The sequence below is a fragment of the Neopelma chrysocephalum genome, unplaced genomic scaffold, assembly GCF_003984885.1.
Source record: "Neopelma chrysocephalum unplaced genomic scaffold, ASM398488v2 Primary Assembly neopelma1_103b, whole genome shotgun sequence".
Lineage (NCBI taxonomy): Eukaryota > Metazoa > Chordata > Aves > Passeriformes > Pipridae > Neopelma > Neopelma chrysocephalum.
In genome coordinates, this window is record NW_020897767.1 from 3,983,926 (window position 1) to 4,007,114 (window position 23,189).

Here is a 23,189-nt window from a genome sequence, read left to right on the forward strand (position 1 = left end):
GAACAAGATTTTCTTTATTCTCTGATCAGTAGAAATCCAACACTGCTTTAGAATTTAGTAAAGGCAGAGACAGAGGGGAAAAGAAAGGAAAGGAAAAATTGTACTAGTTCTTAACAGGCTATGAAATGGCTCTGTTGGAGGTGTCTTACATGAGGTTTGGTGAATCTCTTTAGGAAATTATCTAACAAGAAATAATTCTATGTTTGACTGCAATAATATCAAGAAGATGAGGGGCATTCCTACATAAAAAGAGAATCTCATTTTTTCTTGCAGTAATAACTCCAAGATGCAATGAAAGGAGAAAAGCTTGACTGAGATCTTATTGTTTTCAAGACCCTGTAGAAACTGTTTAATGGAAGCAATTACAACACTGAATATGAGCATTACATACTGAGAATAAGTAACAAGTGAATATGATGGATGATATACTTTATTCTGTTTCACATCACTTGATGGTAGAATTTCCACTTAGATATTTATATACAAATAAATAAGGGCAGCGACAGTACAAAGCAAGTGTAATTTAAATGAGCACACAGTTCACTGCTACGCGGGGCTGCTGTTTAATGCCCAAATCAAGCTTGCTATGCCTTCCTCTTCTTCTCTATTGTGCTGTGCTTTGACATTCAAGAAGTTTATGGTTTAAAAGCCCCAGGAACAACAAGACTAACTCAGAAGGCTGCCTGTAACAAGAAGCAAAACTAAGCTTTCAAACTATTTGTTTTGAATGAACGCAGCGTGCTCACTGTAATTTTGCCGTTACCTCCAATATATACTTTTGCCATTCTGCTGGTCCCACTTCTTGCAGCTAAACAAAGTGACCTCATTGCTTTCCACTGTATTTTCTTTTAAACATTGGCTGGGATGATTGAGATTCAGGAATGTGGGAAAATGGATTCCCAAGCCACGTCCATCCCCTTTAATTCTGAGCTGTAATTTTTGGCTTGGCTTGAATCACAGTCATCACATTTCAGTCTGAATCTCTCTGTAAAGTGATCTTTCTTAAACATTTCTTTCACTCATCATGGGATCAGAAACAAAGCCATTCTAGTCTTTCAGCGAAACACTTACAAACGTCTTTTTATAGCGACTCACAAGAGCTGAATTTCCTTTAAAAATGTTTGAAAAAGAGGAGGTTTTCATTGCCTGATTGTCCTCTTTGTGAATCTTGTCATCTGTATGCCATGAGCTACAGCTATTTTAATCTGTTTTTGTTTGCAATCCATTTGGTGTCCGCCCAAGAAAATGCAGGTGATTCTAATTAACTTACTGCTGAAGATGTGGAAAAATCTCAATTGTGCGACAGAGAATTATACACTTAAAACCTTCCCTCTATTATTTATAACAGCTTATTAATGAAAATGATTACATGAATACATTTACCACCTGATTCGTCTTTGTTCACTTTTTAAATCAACAAGGTTTATGCTAAAGGGGAAAAAATCTCTACCAAATACAGACCTCCAGTACACACACCAGCTTGCTGGTTTAAATGGCATAGCAGTTTAAAAGGAAATAACATTGTCTTCCTTCATGCAACACAGTATAATATCTGAAATTACCAAATGTTTGAAAGTAACCATTCTCTCTCTGAACCACATTAGTATTTAATTTTGGGAATGTTTATTTCTTTTTTGTTTGCTTGTTTGTTTTCTCTTGTAATACCTCCTTCACCACTTCTATTCTCTCTCATCTGCTGCAGTTACTGCTTCTCACATACAGGTTAGAAGGTCCATTCTGACTGATACTTAATTCATCTGAAATAAAATAAGATTTTTCTGGTTCTCTGCTACTTTACAAGGTGCATTTTTTTCATGCCTAACCAAGAGTAATCAAGGATGGTGAGGCACTGGATTTGGTTGCCCAGAGAATTTGTGGATGCTCCATCCCTGGAAGTGCTCAAGGCCAGGTTGGACCAGGCTTGGAGCAACCTGGTCTAGTGGAAGGTGTCCCTGCCCATGGCAGGGGCGTTGGAACAAGATGATCTGTAAGCTCCTTTCCAACCCAAACCATTCTATGGTTTTATAACAGGTCTATTGGGAGTATTGAGAATCTTTGAAAGCTGAATGGTCCTTCACCAGCAAATCTCCTGGGATACAAACAGCTTCAGGTCTCCAGAGATCTGCAGATTCCAATTCTTACCTCTCTGATATTGGGGCCAGAAGACACTGTGTTGACTGAAAGAAGGGATTTGAGTCTTTTGTAGGAAAATCAATGGATATTACCTGCACTATTTTCTGCAAGGTACAGCTACCAACAGGCTGCTTACCACCTTCCATTTCTATTATTCTGTGCCACAAAATATATGCTCTGATAGTCTAATTTGCATGTGATGACAATGTGGATAATACAGTTTATTTTGGGGGAGGATGAAAGCCTGAATAAAGGTTATCATTTTAGGAGAAGCTGGCGATGGAAAAACTCATCCACTGTGTGACATGATCGGAACAGCTGGGGATGTAATGTGGAGGGTGGGGGAGAAGAGAGCCAAGGTATTTTGTATGTTCAAGAAATATATACAACATTGCCATTTCTTATATCCCAGCTGTGCCTGTTAACTTCTGGAAACATGTAGAGCTCAGCAATAAAGCATACTTGACTGATATTTACTGCAATGTGCATTATAAGACATTTTCTGTCACACATTACGTTATGAAAGAGTTAAGTAACATGAAAAATACAGGCTCAAGATTATATCTGTCATGGATGAAAATACTACATTTATGCCTCATTGTAATCCATTCATTGGTTTATGGACCCCGAGCCCTCCAGGGAGTGTCACAACTCCACATGATACTGCTGAGAGCTGTATTTTGCTTTTGGATTTCTGACTTAGCTGAAAGAAGTTTAAAAACACATGTAGCCTGACAACTCCCTATTGGCTATACAACCGAGGAGGGTCAAGAGCATAAACTGTTCCAGCAAAAGCCAGCTGTAACTTAGGCTCACTGTGAAGATCTGCCTGTTACAGACAGTAGCAGACAAGAAATTTATGCATTTTGCTAAATCCTCCCACTTTGGTTGAACTGTGCTTCATTTGGGGATCCATCATCACCAACATCACGCCTGTGTTTTTTGAGCAACATCAGAACACTGAAGGAAATTGCACTTTGGGGGGTCCCACTGTCCTTGTAGGACTCTATAGGACTTCCAGTCAGGTTCACTGACACCAGTAGGAACTGTGGTTAAAAGCTAAGGGACAGATACAATTCTGCAAACATCCCTTGTTCCCAACGCTGATTTTAAAGACAATTTAGTGCACAGTAGGGACAAACCTTTTCCCGTCTTTCACAACAGTGAGACACTAAATTAGACCTCAGCAATGTCACCTCCCCATCCTGACTAGTACTGCTGCTTGTTGGACTTCGAACAGTTGGGAGTGGAAGAACTGTACATGTGGGCAAACACAGTCTTCACCCAAAATGGGTAAGGAGTTTCCATTTTCTGGACTGTAGCACCTTTGGTTGCCAAAGAGAGATTTATTTATTTATTTATTTATTTATTTATTTATTTATTTATTTATTTAATGATAGCTAGTGGGATAGAAAGTTTAAGATATAGAATAAGGATATATAGGATCAAAACTGAAAGCCACGAGACTGTTTCTTCCACAATATTTTGGTTTTACATATAGTTGAACAGTCTGGATAGGCCCAACACTCTTCTCTATGGCAGATCCATTCCTTTCTAACCTGACACTATGCTCTGCTCAACCTTAAATGTCTCAAGGTTTTCTCCTGGACAAGGTCCTACCTGACCACCCGTGGGGGCATCCTCCAGCTGCTAAGCATCACTGGGGAGGGATGTCAACGCAGAGTTTAACTGTTATAATTCAAAAATTGTTAAAGAAATATCAGCAAGGCACTTGATAGCACTTGTTTTGTTGCATAACACAGAAGGCTGGATCTATGTCTTGCAGTTAGAAATTAAACCAGCTCTATTCTGGGTTTCTAATATAGGAATGTGCACAACCCTGCTCTAAAAACAGAGTTGGGGCTCTAATGTGGAGCTGGCAACGGTCTTTGCTTACTCATATTGCATTGTAGGCATCTATCTTTGCATTCACTTTTTATCTTCAAGTGGGAGAAAACATTTGAAAATTAGATTCTTTAGCCTAAGGCACACTATCAGACACCTTTGGGTGTTACAGTCCATGGCTGTGTGGAAAACCCAGGGGCTCTCTTGGGAGATAAGTATAACACAGCTATCTAACACCAACTTACTGAATTCTCAGCATGGCATATCTGCCTAACATAAAAATGGGATAATACAAAGGTGTGTGTGTGCATACATAGATGACTTTGACTTCAGTAGTATTTTTCCCGGTGTACACTGCACACATTTAAAAACACAATAATGATGAAAACCATAGGATTCCAGTGAATGCTCTTACTCATTCTTCTGTGTGATGAATCTCCAGTCTAATAAGTGCGTAAAATTCTCTGGTTTTTGCAAAATTCATATTTGGTGTTATGAAACAGTGACATTAAGCAGTACTATGTGAAACAACAGAGACATTAATTTTAATAGGACAGAAAACTATTGCACTTACATATTTTTCCACTTTATTTTGCCATCTTAGCCGCAGGAATCTGCAGTTATATTTTTTTTCCCTGTCATTTCCACTATGTTTTCTTCCCCCAAACAGGTTTAGGTAACTTAAAAGCTTTTTTTTTTGCCTCCATTTATTTTGGGCAAAATCTGAACCATTACTAAAGAAACATTCAGCAAATGGTGTAGTCAAGGTATCTACAGAAACCATGAAAATCCTGAATTGGATTTCAGAGTGATAAGTACTAAAACTTAGGAGACTAGTACATCCTTCACTGCTCTGACAGGAGCAATTGCTTAGTTTTCATGCCATGGTTTGACATGTATACCACGATATGCTACACTAAAATTGCACAAAACCTGCATGTGAATTGCTCAGGGACTCCCCAAAAGAGGTTGTTTAAGTATAGTCTGAAAAGGAACAAATTGCTTCTTACTTTGAAATATGCAAATTAAAAAATCTCAATGAAATACAAATAATAAAACTGAAACATAACTGAGACATGCAAGAAATACATAATAATATTGACTACTTATAAGAAAAACCCTAGTTGCTGGCAATAAAATGCACTGGATATCTGTTTGCTGAATTTTGGCTGAAGTGAAAGCATAAATATGAGCATCATTTGATATTTTCATGGAAGATAATTGTTTTAAGATTTGAAGCTGCGGGAAAAATTTTGATTTGAATCATTGTCTTTGTATCTTAATGCTGACTGTGACATGGAATGATGTAAGGAAGGTAGAAATCCAATCTCATCCCTTTTACTAGGGTTCACATAGACCCTCTGGTATTTCTGAGGGCTTGGAAAGACAAAGGTGGCATACAGGGTTTTCCATATCTAATTTCCTTCTTTGGTGAAAATTCCCATAATTATTAATAAAATTTACTATAGAGACATCCAAGCCACTTGCAAAGTTTCTAGCAGAAACTTACTGTAAGCTGTGGACTTTGTGTTTTTAATGTATGATGTATCAGAATACAAAAATGCAGCTGAAATACAGATAATAAAAGACACTATTGTGAACCATTTCTAGTGAGCAAATTTAGATACTCTTCAAACATCCATATATCATGAATGTTTGAAAATTTTCAAAAAATATTGTGATGGTAGAAGTGCCCCTGTGCACAAAGCTCTGTCACTGGATCAGTGCTGGTTATGACCAGAGATCAGCCACTGCTGTGAGGACAGTCCTGCAGGTCATGGATCAGGGCATTGAATAAAATGTTTTGTGAACTCCTCTGGTTTAGTGGTAAAGTAGGAAAACCTGCCTGCTTAAAGAGCACCCTTCCAGCACCTTCCACCTTCCTGTTTGGATTCAAGTCTGTCTTGCAGTTTATTTGGGCTGGAGAATTTGAATGATTTTGTTTTCAGTGGTCAGAGGAGATGCTCAGCTTGTTCAAAGTTAAGTTTATAGGCTAAGTGAAAGCAGTTTTCAGTAGAGAAGGATGTATCTTATCTTTCTACCAAGGTTTATTAAAAATATGTAACACCTGATAATTTAACACCAAATGAGTGGCTGCTAAATTTCCCCTTCTCTTTGTCTCTCTGTCTCACACACACAAACACAGGAATGCTTCTCTCCTGCCAAACTATGTGCCAAGATTTTGTTCACTTTAATCTCAATCATATGAGCTAGAGAACCATGAAACAAAGTTTCTACCAAGTATGCTGACAGATTTTTAGTTCTAGTGGCTCCACAGGGCATCACTACAAGTACACTCAGGAACTTTTCTCATTAAAGATTTCTGAGCTGATCCGTTTTCCATTTAAGTCGACATGAGCAGTATCACCATGAAGAACTCAACACTTGCTAACTGATACCATACACTCATCAAAATTATTTCATTTCTAAGTAAACAAAAAGCTGTGGTACCTCCAACACCATTGTGTGGTTGCTGCTGGCACGGGAAAGCCAGTTGGTGGCAGCTACTTCGGCGTGTTATGTCACGTAACACCATGTCAGCTCAGGGCTGACAAATCGGAACATGTGGTTTGAAATATTGGGGGGAATTTTTCCTGGGGAGGTGGAGAAAAGGGCCATGGAATAGCCTCCTTATGTCTTTTGAGGACTTTCTAATCTTCTGAGTGAAGGCATCTCAGAGAAGACCCATCACCTCACCCTTGGTTTGGAGGGCTGCGTGGTAATATTAAGAACCACAGCATCACCTGTAAGTGACCCATAATCTGGGCAACTGAACAAGTTCCTGTTCTTTGTTTTTAAACCCTGAGAGAAAAATTGTGTATTTACATCTTTTTGCAAATGTATAAAGCTGAAGGCCCTAAAAAAACAAAACACTGAGCCATTTCCTTAACTGTGAGGAACAACTATTGGCCACAGAAAAGATCTGTTCAGATCCTTAAAGAGAAGGATCTCCATTTGTCTTGATGGACAGAGGCTTGTGTCAATAAAGCAGGAATTATAGGAAGAAATAGCCTATATTCATTACAAAGCAGAATAAGCACGAGAAAGCAGTTTCTGATAGCAATATCTGTTTCTCATGAATTTTCTCGTGAAATTTCAGTTATTTGAAATGCATCACCTCTGACACCAAAAAAAGAGGGCGTGAAGGAATCATGAGAAGAGAGCTGGATCAGGCTGGCTGGAGCAGCTCAGGATCCAAGAGGTATGGTTCTGTTGTGTTATGAAACCAAATGCTCACATTTTGCTCTCATTTACATATATGTCATTCCTCCCTAACCAGGGAGCATTGTTTGAGCAAAGACAAAAAGAAGTCAGTTTGCTATATAATTACATCCATGATCCGTGTGGATCCTGGTTATAATAAAACAATCTTGCTGAGTGAATATGCAACTGAAGACCTTTGAATTACTTGTTAGTTCCTTGGGGCTTTATCATGCAGGAGCCAGTTTAGGGACAATTCTGTCACTAGATTGCGAACAAAATCAGTTTCATAATTTCAGAGGAGCAAAACAAGCTAAAAAATCTTCTCTTAACAGGATAAAGCCTTGACATAAAGCCTCCTTTTTAAGCTGCCCTCCTCCTTTGCCCTGTGCCTTCCTCCTGTTGGTACAATTTCTCTCACTTAGGTATCAATTCCATTAGACTGCAGTATTATATGGTTAAAACATTGATGTAACACAAGCTGCTACAGCAAATAATTGAAGTAATAAAATACAACTGCAGTTATTTGCTCTCTTGAATTGCAGGCAGAAAAAAAAAGGAGAGGGTTTGTTTTTTTTTAAACTGACCCCACAGTGTTGCATACAGACAGCAAAACTTCTTTTTTAGAGTGTTTTCTTTTCTTGCTGTAAAACTTTTTTGAAAAAAAATGTAGTGCAGTTGTAGTAACTTGTTTTTTTTTTTCCCACAGGAAAAACGATCAGTTTGCATTGTGGAATTATGCCTTCATAATTTTATTTTAAAAATATAACTTTATATTTAAGCGACAGAGATATTGCAAGAATCTGAAACTACACCTCTTTTTTTTTTTTCCTTTAAAGAAACTTGATGGACCTAGTGCGTGTGTGTGTGTGAGTGAACATCTCCTCCGAGCTAAGACTCATTTTGTCAAGTGTTAGCCCAAAGTGTTCTATTAATGGCTGAACTGTAAAGTCTGACTAAATGGGGTTTGCAGTGGAAATCCTGCCAGCTCCTTGCCTGAGTGTGTGCTGTACTAGGCCATAGAGCCTCGCAGCCTTGCCTTATTCAGGAGGAAAAGAGAGGATTTTTGTCTCTGTCTTTTTACCTTTTTCATGGCTAGGAGGTGGATGCCCTCATGTGTGAGCTTCCCTGAATCTGCCTCTGACCAGGGGGTATGTCAGGACCTTCATTCTCTCTTTGGCACAGAGCAAGCAACACATACAGTGAGCTGGCTTTAAATTTCTCTAGACTTTTTGTTTCAGCGCATACAAGTGTCAACTACTTGATTTACAAAGTGTATTAACATTATTTTAATATCTAGAAAACATTGTTTGATTCTTTTTTATTTCGTAGGTTAAGTGGTTTGTTTTATTTATTAAGCCTATTGAACAAGATTTTATGGAAAATTCAGAAGACAAAATGCCCTGTTTTCCTCTACATGTTCACGAATAGATATATTATACAATGCTAGAAAAAGGCAAAAGGCCAAACTCATCTCTGGTGTAATTCCAGTAAAAGCAATAAAATTACACAAGGCATGAATTTGGCCCAGGCATTGTAAATGTTACTCTGGTGCACACCGAGTGTCTGCTTGTTGTTACTGGCATGGCTTAAAATACAAATCCCTCTTTTTTTTCATAGAAATGGATACATTTCTCTGGAACAGATTAATCAATGAACCAGGTATCAGGTAACTATGACAAAGACAACAACTGCTTCAAATGCCTGCCTGTTTTATGGCTTTTTCTTCTTCTAACTAACTTAGAGTCTCTGTTTTCCAATTTTTAAATAATTATATATTTATTCTCTTTTGTGTCTTGTCATTGCAAAGCTTTTATTCCTTTTTTTTTTAGTTGGTTTTTTTTTTTTGCTGTTGTCTCCTTTTCTCTAATTTGTCTTGTATGCCCTTCCGTGATGTTTCCTGTTGACACTTCTTGATATTTTTTCTAACTCAGAATGTGGCTTTCTAGCAGACACAGAGGCCCCAGAGTGAATACCCTTCAGAGCCAACTCTGGCTTGGACCTTGCACAACACTATTAACTGGCTCTTACTCTAAGAAAGGTGGCTATAGTGGGATTGCCTGAGCCTGAAGACAGAAATGGTTGAGGAAAGCTTGCCAACATGTTCGCACTGAATTCAACCGCTCTTAATTTCTACTCAAAAGAAGAATTTAAAAAAAAAAAAAAAGCACCAAACATTTTAAATCACAAACTGTTTTCAAGGGCTTTTCTCAGAACTTTGTTGTTTTATATTGCATTCATCTGTATGTTTGAGTTTATGCTCGTTGGCCACTTTAAAGTAAACATAGTTCAATGCCCTCAGAAACAGATTTCTTCAGCCCATTAGAATTCCCTGAAAAAGGCTTTATCTGCTGAACTGCTGGATATTTTTGTGTGTGTGTAATTTTTTTTCTATCAGTTTGTTTTGTTTCCCTTTTTTTTTTCTTTTCTTTTACATTCAGTGCATATAAAAGTTGAGAGCAGAAGCCTCCCTGGAACAAGACAGAATCATAAAAGACTTCAGGAATCTCATCACAAGCTAAACAGTACAAATTGCACATTCTTCATGGAAGTATTAGCTTTTAGTGCGTGCCTGGATCCAAGCATAATAGATTATCCCAAAGTGGGAAAGAATGAACAGTACAAAATTAGCAGAACTGGGAGCTCAGATCATTTGGTGGAGCAACATGATCTCTGTACTTTCAGGGTACTGAATTCTAAAGCCACTGGAAACAGTATGTAAAATTACATCAGAGTAAGCAAGGAAGCATGTGTAGGCCTGGGAGAATCAAAAAAGAGCTTGGAAAATACATTTCCAGAGGAGAATAAGTACTGAAGATCAGTGAATGAGCTTGTAGGAAACAAACTGCTATTCATGAAGAATTTCTTGCTTTGAGGACAGAAAGATACGACAGAGGGAAAACATAAATAAAATACATTTCAGTGGTTGTTCAGTGGCCAAGTGCTGTTGGAGAATAATCCTGCACTCAGACAGAAATATAAAATGGCACAGGGTAGGTCAGTCTCCTGAGGTTTCCCTTCTTCTCAAGGAAGCCCTGCCAGAACAAATCCTTTATGCCACTGGCTGGTGGGTTTGGTCTAACCGTGCTGGGAGTAGCCCAGGAACACTCTGCATTTACTGGGAGCCCCAAGATGGTGGTGAACATACTCTGGCAGAACTACCCTGTACTTTCCTGCCTCCTCCCTCAAGTCCTTAGGAACGGGAATGAATTATTTTTGAGAACCAAATAGATAGAAATTGCTTAAGTTAAATACAACCCTGAGGAGCATGTTGTTGAACACAGATGTGATACTGAGGAGTACTGTAATGCATATAGGGATGGAGGTAGGTGGTGGAGTCCCCATCCCTGGAGGGATTTAAAAGCTGTGCAGATGTGGCACTTGGGGACACGGTTTAATGGTGGGCTTGGCAGTGCTGAGTTAATGGTTGGAATCAATGATCTTAGAGGTCTTTTCCCACTTAAACCATTCTGTAAGCTTCCAGGGATTTTATACAGTGGTTATTAATCCATACCTTGGCTGCACATTCTGCCATCCTCACTGTTTTATAATCCACTAACTACACCATACCAAAGACAATGATCCCAGTATGGGAGTCATCAGCTTTAGGAGGTGTTTGGGATCTTTTTCTTTTAAAATTTTTCTGCTGTGTTTTCCTCTATTAGAAAATGAGATTGCATTAGACTGTTTTAAAAACTCATATTTTTCCTAGCTATATAAATATATTCACAATACTTTATATTTCTTAAAACTCATTTCCTCTTTGCTTAACTCCTTGAGATAAGTGAACTCTCCTCTGTGTAAACACTCTACCAGAATACTGACTACCTTTTAAGTGATATATGATTTAGAAGGTAATGAAATATCACTTTCTTTTTTCTTTTTCTTTTTATTATAAATAGGTTTTAAAGTGCTTTTAGCTGCACTTTAGCTTTTAGATTAAGAGATAAAACTGATGAAAGGGACACAACCTTCTGTCACAGGGCAGCATGGCATTTGGGAGGTGAGGTAGTTTAAAATACCATTTTTATCTTCATTTCTCTCCATTGGGATGACTGTATTTCTTTTATACATCCCATAAGGTACTTTATCTTTGCCATAAAGGCATTTTCTTCCTTAAACACTGAATATTCTGCAGTATGAGACTGTGTGTCTGCATGTCTGCAATGATCTTATGCACAATCAAAGCACAACTAAGGACATTAAATTAATTAAAGACAAACTGAGTATTGGTTTTAGGTGCTTTGGGGTGTCAAAATTTGGAAGCCTGTGAGAAATCTGAATTTTTGAGAGCAAGCACTTAAAAATTCTTGCAAAACCATATCTTCTTAAATATTGCACATCCAGTCTTTAAGTGTCTAAAGGTCCCTTCTGAAGTCTCACTGGTCCTACCTCAGCAGATCAACTCCCCTCCAAGCCAAAAGCCCATACTCAGGAGTTTTTTTGTCACTGTTCTTATTTAACATGATTTGTTCACTGGGGCTCAGAGCAATGAAACCCAGTAAATAATACATTGGACAAACAGAGAAGATAACAAAAGGAAATAGTTAAGGTACTATAATAATTTTAGCCATTCTTTTTTCAGGTCACTATAATCTGCCCAAAGATAACTAATTGTTCAAAGTAAACATTCCACTCTGACCACAAAAGGAATCCATTACACAAACATATAATTCACAGTCATTTTTAGTGGGTTGTAAACAGTTTGGAATGAGCATAAAATGGGACAAAAATCAAAGTGAGCATTTAGAAATGAAAAAGTGTTTGCTACAAAAGGTCAGTCCCTTTACTTGGCAAACTATGTAGAAAAGCCTGGGAAAATGTTGAACACACAAGCAGTAAGGGAATTTTAAAGCCAACAACCTCCCTGTTTCTTTAAACAGACATCGGAACCTATAACTGGATCCTGTCAAACAAACGACAGCAAAAAAACATAACAGCTGCTAAGAAGTAAAGTTGAAAGATAAAGTTTTCTAAGCTAAGAACCTTCTCAGAAGTGGACTAAAGGTCTTTCTTAAATCTTTAAGCAAGGTTATGGATCCCAGGGTGGCTTTTAGGCATTGAATCAAATATGTAATTTTGTGTATCGTTCCTGTCAGAGCATCCTGTGCTCCAAGAAAAGCAACAGAAAACAGTATCTGCATCGTCCAGCTCTGAACGGGAACGGTACCTGCAATCATCAGCTTTGCTGGCTGCAGTGTCATTTTTCAAGTCATTTAGGTTGATTTGAGAACACTAACTTGGATTTGGGAATGGAGGGAGAAAACGAAGGATGTTTCAAAAGAGAGATGAAAGTTAAATTATATGTCCCTGGAGCATTAGGGATGTATTTCTTTACAAATCCTAAGCCACACTGGATACCCTCAATACGTTTCGGATACAGACAGCTCGTGGTGTTCATTTACTCTGTCATTAGACACACAGACAAATGATCTTCCCTGGAAAAGAGTTTAGTATCAGACTGTTTTCACACGATAAAACACTACTATGAGAAGTTCTGGATGGCACGTTGTTTAGGTACAACACAGACTGACATTTTTATTTTTTTTAATGCGTTCTACTCATGCCGTTCACATATTAAAAAAAAAAAAGGCAAAAAAAGACAGCCAAGACTTTTAAAGGGTCATGGATAACAAAATAAATAGGCGACTCCAGAAATGACTGGAAAGAATATCTGGCCTAGAAACACCAAAAAGTCTTGCAATGGGCCCCACCCTTGGCAGGAGTGCTCAGCATGTGAGTTATAGTGCACTGGGAGGATTGTCCCAGGCTTTCCTCACTGCACTGCTCAGCTCAGGGTCGGTGCTACCTGTCAGATGCTTCCCAGGGAGAAGAAAAAGCAGATTGAACACAGAATGAAATACAGGAATACAGACTGAAAAAGTCAGGTCAACAGATAGCCCCAGAAAAGCCTGAGGTCTACCCAAGGTAAGTAAGGATGGAAAATCAAAAGAAGACACTGAAAAACCAAGGAATATGCTGTTCCAGGAAAAATTTTCCCTTGAATTCCCTGAGAAAGGAGAAAATGAAAAAATGCTGGAGATTTTTGAGTATCCACTGTATGACTTCAACCTGATTGCTGCATGGTACAGAATAATTCTCTCAGCCTCACTAGGTTACACCAAAGACATGGGAGATTTTCCTATTTAGGATATTGCATGAGATACCAAGGCTACAACACTCTTGGCCAAGATACTGTTGACTTCAGTGGTACAGGTCTGGATAGCTCAATAATTGGGACTAGAAGTTCATCAAAAATTATGAATGAATAATTCAGTAATTATTATCAGTAATTCATAAGTACAGGAAGAATGAAGGGAAAAAAATGAGCTTGCTTTAAAAAAAATAAAAATTAAATGTGGCAATTGCTTTCAAGTTTCCAGGAACAGGCACTTTTCTATTGCCTCTTTTTATTAAACTTCACTGTGAGCTCTGCAAGATGGCTGAGAAAATGGAGAAAGACCTTCTGCTTCTCGGTCCTACTTAGATAACTAAAAATACCAAAAGAGGCTGAAAAAAATGGAACTCACTCCATTTTTTTTCACATTCACAAGTGAATCCTTGTTGAATAGATAAATATGCATTATGGTATGAGCTTTTTAGAGTAGACCTTATAAAGCACCCCTGTCCTGAAATGGTGAAGAAGCAAAGTCGGGGATAAATGACCAAAATCTGATCTAAGTTACAGCAGAATAATAGCAGAATAAATATCCTTCTGATATTCATTTTAAAATAGTGTAACTAAACAGGAAATCTTGCCAATGGTTAATGCCAACCTCCACATTTTTATTCTGTGGGAGAATATTGCTACAGTTGTCTATTGTGTGTAACCTCGTCTACACAGGAAAATGTACTAATTAATATAGTTTATTCAGATCCCTGCTAGACTTTCTTTCTGTGCACAGTGATAATGCTTTAAAAATCAGAAAAACAAATAGAAAATCGGTAAGTGAATAATAATTAAATCCATGAGCTGATAACTAAGAACACAACCATTCAGTGAAGTATGAATGTTTTGTAAGTAACATTTAGGGATGGTCTCCTAAGGTCTTTTTTTCCTAATAATCCTTTATCTTAAGTGAAGCACGCAAGTAACATTTTTGGTACAGTTACAGTATGTAGATGATATATTTTCTAAATAGGAAAAAAAAGCTTTTCTAGCCCAGCCAATATGCCAGCTGTACCGAGTATCTAGGCCATCTTACTAAGACTATGAAAGTAAACATACAGTTTTCATTAAATGTGCCTTTCCCATAATTGGTACATAAGTATTTCCCATGACTCTGCAGTTGAGTATCTTGGCTGGAGGCATATCTGGCCATTAAGAGGAGGGCTTCAGATCTGTTGAGTCTCAGCCATGCCGGGAGACTTGGCACCTCCACATACTGCTTCCTAATACCAACCCCGGTATAAAATGTCATCAGAAGCTTGCATAAACATTGGACTTAGCTTCACATAAATTACTGCTGTCCTGAGATAGTTTATGCCAGAACTTAGTAAAAACAACACTTTGGGTAAATAGAATGTGAGTAAATGCAAGCATCTTAATCCAAGAAAACGATAATAGAAAAAAACCCGCGTATCAAATATAAACTCATAAATATAGTGATAAAGTGAAATTTTTATCTCATGCCATATGATTAGCTTCTATTTACATGTTAGACTAACTAAAAGGGATAGACTTCTTTAAGTCACAGCAAGTTTGAAGGAAACACAAGAACAACAACGCAATTCTCGTAAGGACGAACTCCTTTGAAGGAACAGTGATACGTTTAGTTTCTAATATGAATATTTTTTTGATAATCACACAGACAGTAAACATCTAACTATGTTTCTTGGATTTTTCTATTACAGTTCAGCAGTGCAGAAACCTCTGGCCTCTCTTCTCCTGGGAGGAGTGGTCAGATACCACAAAATGCCTATGAAATATCCAACGCATCTTTGGGAGAACCTGTGCTGAGATCGTAACCAAGCAGTCCTTTAGACATGTTCTGCATGGTGTGGCATTTTTACAATCTAATCTCTGCCTTTCCTTTTCATGTTCTGAATTTCTCCTCACAATTCCTCCTCTATTAATAGTCACTTCACACGTTTCTCCCCTTTCTTTATCCAGCCTCCAGCCTCCCTCCAAAAAAACCCAATGCTACTATCTCCCCCTACCGAACAACCTCCGATTTGTTTCGGTCTCTGACTTCCTGCCAATGATTCTGGGAGTAATAATATCCCAGTGCTCTCTTTGCTGTATAATTAAAGTATGAATTTCCCTGAGTTTGAAACTCCAGGGTAGTTTTATTGCACCTTTCACTATAAAACCAGGTAACAATGGCGGAATTAAAATAGCTTTTTTCCTTTGCGGATAACGCTCTAAGTATCTTTTTATTTTTCATAGGTTCTCTTGTTCTGAGACTCCAGTATATGGCAGTGACAATGGGTTCACCCAGCCTTATTCTGAAAATAAATTTTCTATCTTTTGCAAGATATATGTTTCCCCAGATCCCTGGAACAAGTTGTAAACTTGTAACAGATGGTGATGAAGCCTCACATTTTTATACAATACATTTTAAGATTCTGCATCTACCGCATGTACCTTCCAAAGAAAATGACCTTCAGTGAGAGAAGATACACTCTGCAGAGAGGAAGGCAGGCAACGGTGTTAAGTACATCTTTTTTATACTATGAAAATCCTTCTTATTAATCAAAACTTGTAATGAGGATGGATACTCATTCCAATAGTTTTATAATATCATGGCTTTTAAGAGAACTGTAAAAATTAGACACCTGCACTCATTAAAAAAAAAAAAAAATGGCCACACCAGAATAAAATTTATTTTGGCTGAATACAATTCAGGACTTAGGAAAAAGTATTGGCATTACACTCACCAGAGACTTCAGAATGAAAGTTACTGACATTTTATCGACATTTAGCATTTACTTACTCAGAGAAAGACTAAACCAACAACATGTCAAACAAAACATAAGGAATGATCAGAGTCAATGGGTGCTATTAGTGTCTTATCATATAAAGAAAATGAAGATACAGAATGTGATATATTTCAGTTAATAACTATATTACAAATTGAACTGTCTACCTGCCCTGGAAATCTGAGCAGAGTTATGAGGTAAAAGTTTTGATTACTATCAGAAAAAAAATTGTATTAAATAATAAGGTACGCACCTCTTTTTTCAACGGCTTTTATGCACAGTCTTACAAACTGAGGGACTGTAGATTTCTCGTGCTCACAGACCAAGTGCAAATGGGAACCAAAAATTTGATCTAGATTTGGAAAACAAGAGGAAAATACATTAAGAGATATTATTAGTAGTGGGATTTTTGTCTCTTCTCAGCTTGCCTATTAATTTAAAACTCAGATATCGAAGATAGACAGGCGAAGTTGGAAGAAAATCCTTTTTGAGTCCTGGTGGTCATTAGCTTCTGCCACAGAACCAAATCCCTCAACATCTGCTGCTCACAGTGCTTGGATACTTCCCCCTGGATTCGAGTTTCAATTGCCACTTACACCATGACCTTGACCTTTCGAGGACTTGGAGATCTCTGGACCTGCCATAAAAAACGTGGCCATATGTTTGGACCTGCCACAAAAAAATGAAGACCGTTCTAGAACCACAAATCCCTAACTTGTTGATTGCAAAATTCTACATGATATCAGCCACTGGTCCAACCTAGAAGCTTATCTTGTTGGGTGACCTGTCTCTTCCACACATTTGGAAGTTCCACTTTTGCATGGAGTACCATAGAAGTGAAAGGGCTTCACTACATTGCTTTGTCAGGACTAAGTATCATTTCATCTCACCCTTACAAAAGCTTTTTTTTAAATCATCAAATTACCTGCTTAAAAAAATAGAAGATACTAGATATCTTTGGATGAGGATTGCATCTTACACCAAGTCTAACTTTTGTTTAGTGTTACTTCCTTCATGAATAAGTATTTAAACAGACAATGCTACCTTTTAGGTTTTATGATTTCAAAGTTTTGCTGAACTTTGTATGTTGATCTTGAAACATATCTGTATGAGCAGGTTGAACTCTTTAGATTACTAATTAGCTCCCTCCACCTCATTTCCACTCTATATGTTTGAGAAATTATGAAAAGAGCAATCAGTAACGGGGACGATGTCAGCTAGAATCAGAATGAATCAAACAGATGAGAGGAACTACTCAATAGGAGGCAGTTAAATGCTGAAACAATAGGAGCGTAGTGTCATCATTTATCCAGAGAGACAGTCTCCATATAGCATTTCAACAGAGTACTACAGTTTGTAAATTGGTGTAGAGGCTCTGAATATTATTGTATAGATAGCTGGAGGGTGACAGCACAAGTCTGGGCTCTGCACAGCAAACCCAGCACTACAGCTCCCATGGCACTGGGTGTTTCCTCTATACTCAGTCCCACCACCTTCCATCATAACCAGTTGGAGTGATTCTTCCTCCCAGCAGCACAACTTTTCCTCACTATGTTAGTGGGGAAAAACTGAGCAGAACTCCCATTTTTTCATTTCCTGCTTTGCAAGGAGCTTCACTTTCCTATAATTAATCCCTACTATTTCCCACTCAGCTTAGATTCCAAGAGCAACTCAGTTGCTTTTTCTTTCCTAATACCTTAGAGCAGGGAACACAACGACAGAAACAAGGTGGGGTGCAGGGGATGATTTGGACTTCTCGAGATGCATCAGGGAAGTTTATTCCAACACCTCCCAACGCGTGTGATCTACATTCTGGGAGAGTACACCAAAGCCTGAATTTAAGTTAGTCGGAGTTTGGGCTGCAGAAGGGATGGAGGACTGGGTTCACAGAACTGCACCGAGGAAGGTTGTGTGCATGTGTGGCGTTAAGCATTAGCGAACAGTCTGTTACATGTTTTGGGGTTATGTTTCTGACAAAGCACAGTCTGGTTACATTTTCTTCATAAAACATTTATAGCTGCCTTCAGTGGTAATTATACTTACAGAGATTTATGATTAAAATGTACTAGCACTTCCTCTTTTGACATCTTAATTGTTTTTCAAAATTTTAGCAAAGACCTGTCAAATTCTTTGCATAATACGGAATGGTCTCCAATGTAAATTATGTTAAAAAGAAGTAAAAAAAATGTATCTTATTTGGTGGACAAAGACACTTGTAAACAATTTCAGAAGCAAAACAGGCAAAGAACTGCACTGTGTTTAGATGGCAACATATGAAGAACTGAAACAAAATTAATGCATGGCTGTTCAGCAGCTTCTCTTCTGTGTTATAACCACTTTATAACCAACTTCCAGGATTATTTCACAGTTACTCTTTCAATCCCCTATAAGCATACAGAATATTTGATATTTCTGCGAGGAAATTTTGAAAAGGCTGAAAACAGTTTGGCAATTCTCACCTAGTCCATTACTTCATTTCTTGATGCAGATTCTATATATTGAGCAAAATATTTAACCTCATTTTATATACCTTTCATTGTATGTATATAGTCACATCCTGTACCCTGCAGTTAAGTTTCAAATAACCTCTTCTTTAGAAAACAGGCACTCAGGGGTTTTGTCTCGGATGGAAGGGCAGCAAAACAGCATTAATTGTTCCTGGGCATCAAAACAGACTATGGTAAAACAACAGCACACAACTGCTTTGGAGGGTTTTTTCCCCCTTCTAGAAATTCATGGCTATTTATAAGTACATGATCCCATAAGTCATCCAAATACTCTCAATTCTGAGTAGTCCCAAACCACAAATTCTCTGACTCTCTCTAATCGATTGATTTTTTGCTGGATCTGTTTCTGCACATAAACATGGGAATGGCAGTAGTTACACTGCCATATTTACAATTGTGGAGGTCACAGGGATAGTTGAGGAAAACTCAGCTAAGTCTTTGTGTGGTATTTCAGAAACAAGGAATTATAGGAACGGCAAATTGCTAACTTTTGTAAGCTAGATTTATGAGTAACTAAGATTGAAATATCATTTTCTTATTCTTTTATAGGTGTGTATATACATATATTTTAAAACTAGTTTAAAGAAAAACTATCCAGGACATTTAAAAAAAAATAGGAAAAACTCCCAAGGGGATAAGGACAGCAAAAAACCTTTGTTTGATTTATTTGAGATAAGGTCCTCCAAAACTTCATTTTTTATGACTTGAAAAAAAAGAGATGTATACAACACTCCTAACCTCTTGTTATGACAGTTTATGTTTCCTATCCAGCTTATTTAACTCAAATGCCTGGGAAATAGACACAATTACCACCTTATGGAATGCTACTTAACTTTAAATGCTCCCCTCTGAATAGAAATCCACTTTATCTTCTCAGAGTTATTCCAGTTTCTCAGGAATTATTTCCTCTATAGGCTCCTGAAATGCTCTTGTTTCATCATTTAAAAATTTAAACTAACAATTGTTCAGAAATATCTTTTATTAGAACAAAGGCAATTCCCATGCAGTGGATTCTGTTCACAAGAGCTCGTACAAAGGAGCTGCATACTATGCCCATATACAGCTTTAATCATTCACTCTTTCAGCTGTTATCAATTTAAAACCAATGAAACTCCCACACTGAGTCCATTTGAGCAGTCAATTTTAATATCTTGGGGCATCTGTAGTTATTCTGAATTGGCTGCAAAAGCAGAACTAACAAGTTAAGCTCTAACCATAAGTCTACATCAGGCTGGTAAACCATACATCAAACACCGACAGTTAGTCAATACTGTTGTATGAAAAACCAACAAGCATTTTTAAGAAGAGCAATATATTCATAATATGTTTGGTGGTATGGTTTACATTACACATCCCTCCTATCTGCACATTAAAAATTTGGTTGAAGATGGTGGGGCGTGTGACAGCTTTGCACATGGATATAAAACCAGACACCAGAAGAGTAGGGAATGGACATTCACAAGTTGTATAATATAAAATGATGATTACAGCTGCAATGAATTGGCCGTTCTGGGGAGCTTCAAGTTTTCCCTGAGCCTGACAGAGCTACTTCTTTTTTTTTTTTTTTTTTTTTTTATGGGAGTAGCTCTTGCAGGCTGCAGCAAAGCCACTAATCCTGAGCTGCAGAAATCTCGACTATGGGAGACAATACTTCTGGAAGAGAAACAATTAAAACAAAATCACTAAAGCCACATCCTCACTGAGAATGTCATTGTTTAACTGTTTTGGATGTACATGGGTGAGATGTGGCCACACTTGGAAGGAACTCATACTTCAGTGTTTTTTATTAAAAAAAAAACAGGGAAGGACATGGCTAATACTCCCATTTCTCAGGGAGAAGCTTAAATTCTGACATGAGAGGAGGCAATGTAATGGTACAATGCCCAAGTTTTTAGAAACATGAATTATATCTATGTAATCCCATGTCTTTCAGGAACTGAATTAACTCTGCTACATCTGGATTTGAGCTGCTGGACTACCAGAACACTGTATCAACATCCAAGTTGTTTGTTTTCTTTGTATCTCTTTGAATGTTGGGAGGGAAAAGATGGAAGGATAATGAAAAGACAAAATAGGAGAGGAATGTACAGAGAGAGGAATGGGACAGTAGGAAGGACAACAGAGAATTTTTGGATGGGGAAGTGATGCATTTGGGGCCATATTCTGAAAGGTGACTTCTATCTGCTCAATCTCTAGAGTCAGACACATTAAGTCAGACATTAAAGTGACACTGATCCCAGACTGGGGCTCCAAATAAAGCCATGACACTTTTACAATAAGTGGGGCAGGTCCTCAGCTGACTGAAGTCGGTGAGGTTGTCAATGGAGCTCCCCTGATTTATGCATACTGGGAATCTTGCCAGTCCTTTTAACTTGGAGATTTATTATATATCGTTGATCCGTGGTGGTCATCAATTTAAAAAAAATTATATTTGTGAACAGTTACTATTAAGTGGCATATGAGCTGCCAGATTTGTTTCACGTTCTCAGAAACAGGGAAAATAGTGCTATAGACACAGGTCTCTCTTAAGAAATTATGGTGTTTTACTTGGGATAAGAGCTCATTTGAATTCAAAGAGAGTGTGCCTGCTGTACTTCTCGAAACAGGTCTCCAAAAACGAGATATTTACTCTCAGACACATGGTGTGACTCTTGGGGATGGTCCTGTGTAGGGCTAACGGTTGGACCCAAAGATCCTTGTGGGTCTCTTCCAGCTCAGCATATTCCATGTTTCTGTGATTTTGTGATTTCTGAGCATCATGTCAAAGGAACAAATCAATTTGTCCACAGGGTTTGGGTAAAGTATTTCCAAATGTCCCTGTCAAAGAAAGGAATACCCTTGTGACCCATTGTCCCTGCAAGTCAAAGGAAACATTTCCTAACTTTCCCTGAGTTGTGATGGGCACCAGATCGCTTGCAAAATTCCTTCATAACCCACAAGAATTGGAGAACACACCAAAGGTAGGTCTTAATCTGCTCTTTTGGACTTCTTATGAGCGTTTCGCTCATTACATTGAACAACTCCCAGGTCCACTGAAACATATGATGCAATGAAGACATTTTCCCTTGCCTGGAAATGAAATGGTTGGTGATCTCTGTGCTGCGATCTGCACAACCACCAACATATGCTGAGCCCTGTTCTATAGGCTATCAAGCCAAATCACAGCTAGTTCCTTTCACTAGCAATTGAGTGGCTTTTATTTTCATCTTGAAACAGTTGTAACCATTCCAATTTTTATGCTGTTTTGGTTTTTGCCTTCACTTAGCTTATGAAATAAATTCAGTGAGGTTCCTTCAGTGTCTAGCATTTGGGAAAAAAAGATCCACCCTAAAAAAATAAAAAGCAAATAAATTTCTTGCCAGCTGCATAGCTTCATTTTCCTCATTTCCCACAGTGTCATTTATGTTAAGTTGTTGCTCATCCTCTTTTTACTGTTTACCAAGAATGTATTTTCTGATAGTCTTTTACCAACACAACCACCATAGCTTTAAAGTCACAGTTCCACAGAAGTTTTTTTCCTTTGTTGGACTAGAAAGCTTCAGAAATCAGAAAGTTAGCAGGCCAATATCAAGCTGAAGGTTGGCAATTCATTTTGGGTAATATTAAATCATGACAAAGCTCAAACATAAAGATCAAAGTTCAATTATAGACTATAAAGCTGCTTTAAAAGAGAAGATTTATATATTATTTTTCTAGCATATTAGTGCAGATTCTGTAAATTCTGAGAATATTTCAATCCCGAGGAACCAAGGACCTCTGCCCTAGAGTATAAATTTGAACAGTTATTCTCAAAATAACACTGTTAAAATGGCAGACAGGGAACATGCCTCTTATTTACTATTTCTAGGTTGTGTGCACGTATATATATATCTGAACATAAGTGTGCACAGAGACACAAACACATTATAGAAAGATCCTGCATTACATATCAACTCAAAAATTATTCAGAATGTTTCTAGACCAAAGATATTTTGTGTAAGCATGAGTGAGGTGAAATGAGGACTGATGATATTCATTAGAGCTCTTGCTGGAGCATGAAAAGCCCCAGTCACCAGCCCATCGCAATGAATGGAGCCAGCGTGCTGTTTCCAGCTTCCTTTACTCATAGAAGTAGAAAGCAAATGGGACAACAATGACAAAAATAACTTTTTGTCATGTAAAGTGTCGGCACATCTTCATTTTCAGACCAACATGTAACTATCATTTACCCATTGGTCTGCTACACTCCCTTGTCTGATTGCTATCCTCATTATTAGTCTCATTTGTTAACTCCCTACTTTACTTTCTACATGGGCGTTTGCTACACTTTACATCAGCAAAGTTTGGTTAAGAGTTAAATGACAATCACGTAATTTCTAGATTTCCTGATAACAGTGTTGGCAGAACAAAATACCCCAGGAGATCAAACTGCTATTTAATTTTGAAGCCTGTATTCCCAAATTTGGTTAATGTGGAGAAATGTGTCGAGTCTCCTGGCCAAGTGCGCACGCATCAGCGACTAACTGAGCACAGAACTGTGTCTAAGTGAACTTACCACCTTAAAATGTATTTACTCATGACTATAATTTACGTGTTAAATTT

General features: G+C 37.8%; 1 protein-coding gene across 1 annotated transcript in view; it reads right to left on the reverse strand.

Annotated features, from left to right (window-relative positions):
* Window positions 1-23,189, reverse strand: part of ARHGAP15 (Rho GTPase activating protein 15) — a 331,210-nt gene that overhangs the window by 113,890 nt on the left and 194,131 nt on the right. The window contains exon 10 of the mRNA XM_027695955.1: window positions 16,355-16,453. Coding sequence (XP_027551756.1) covers window positions 16,355-16,453 — 99 coding nt within the window. The remainder of the gene's footprint in view (window positions 1-16,354; window positions 16,454-23,189) is intronic.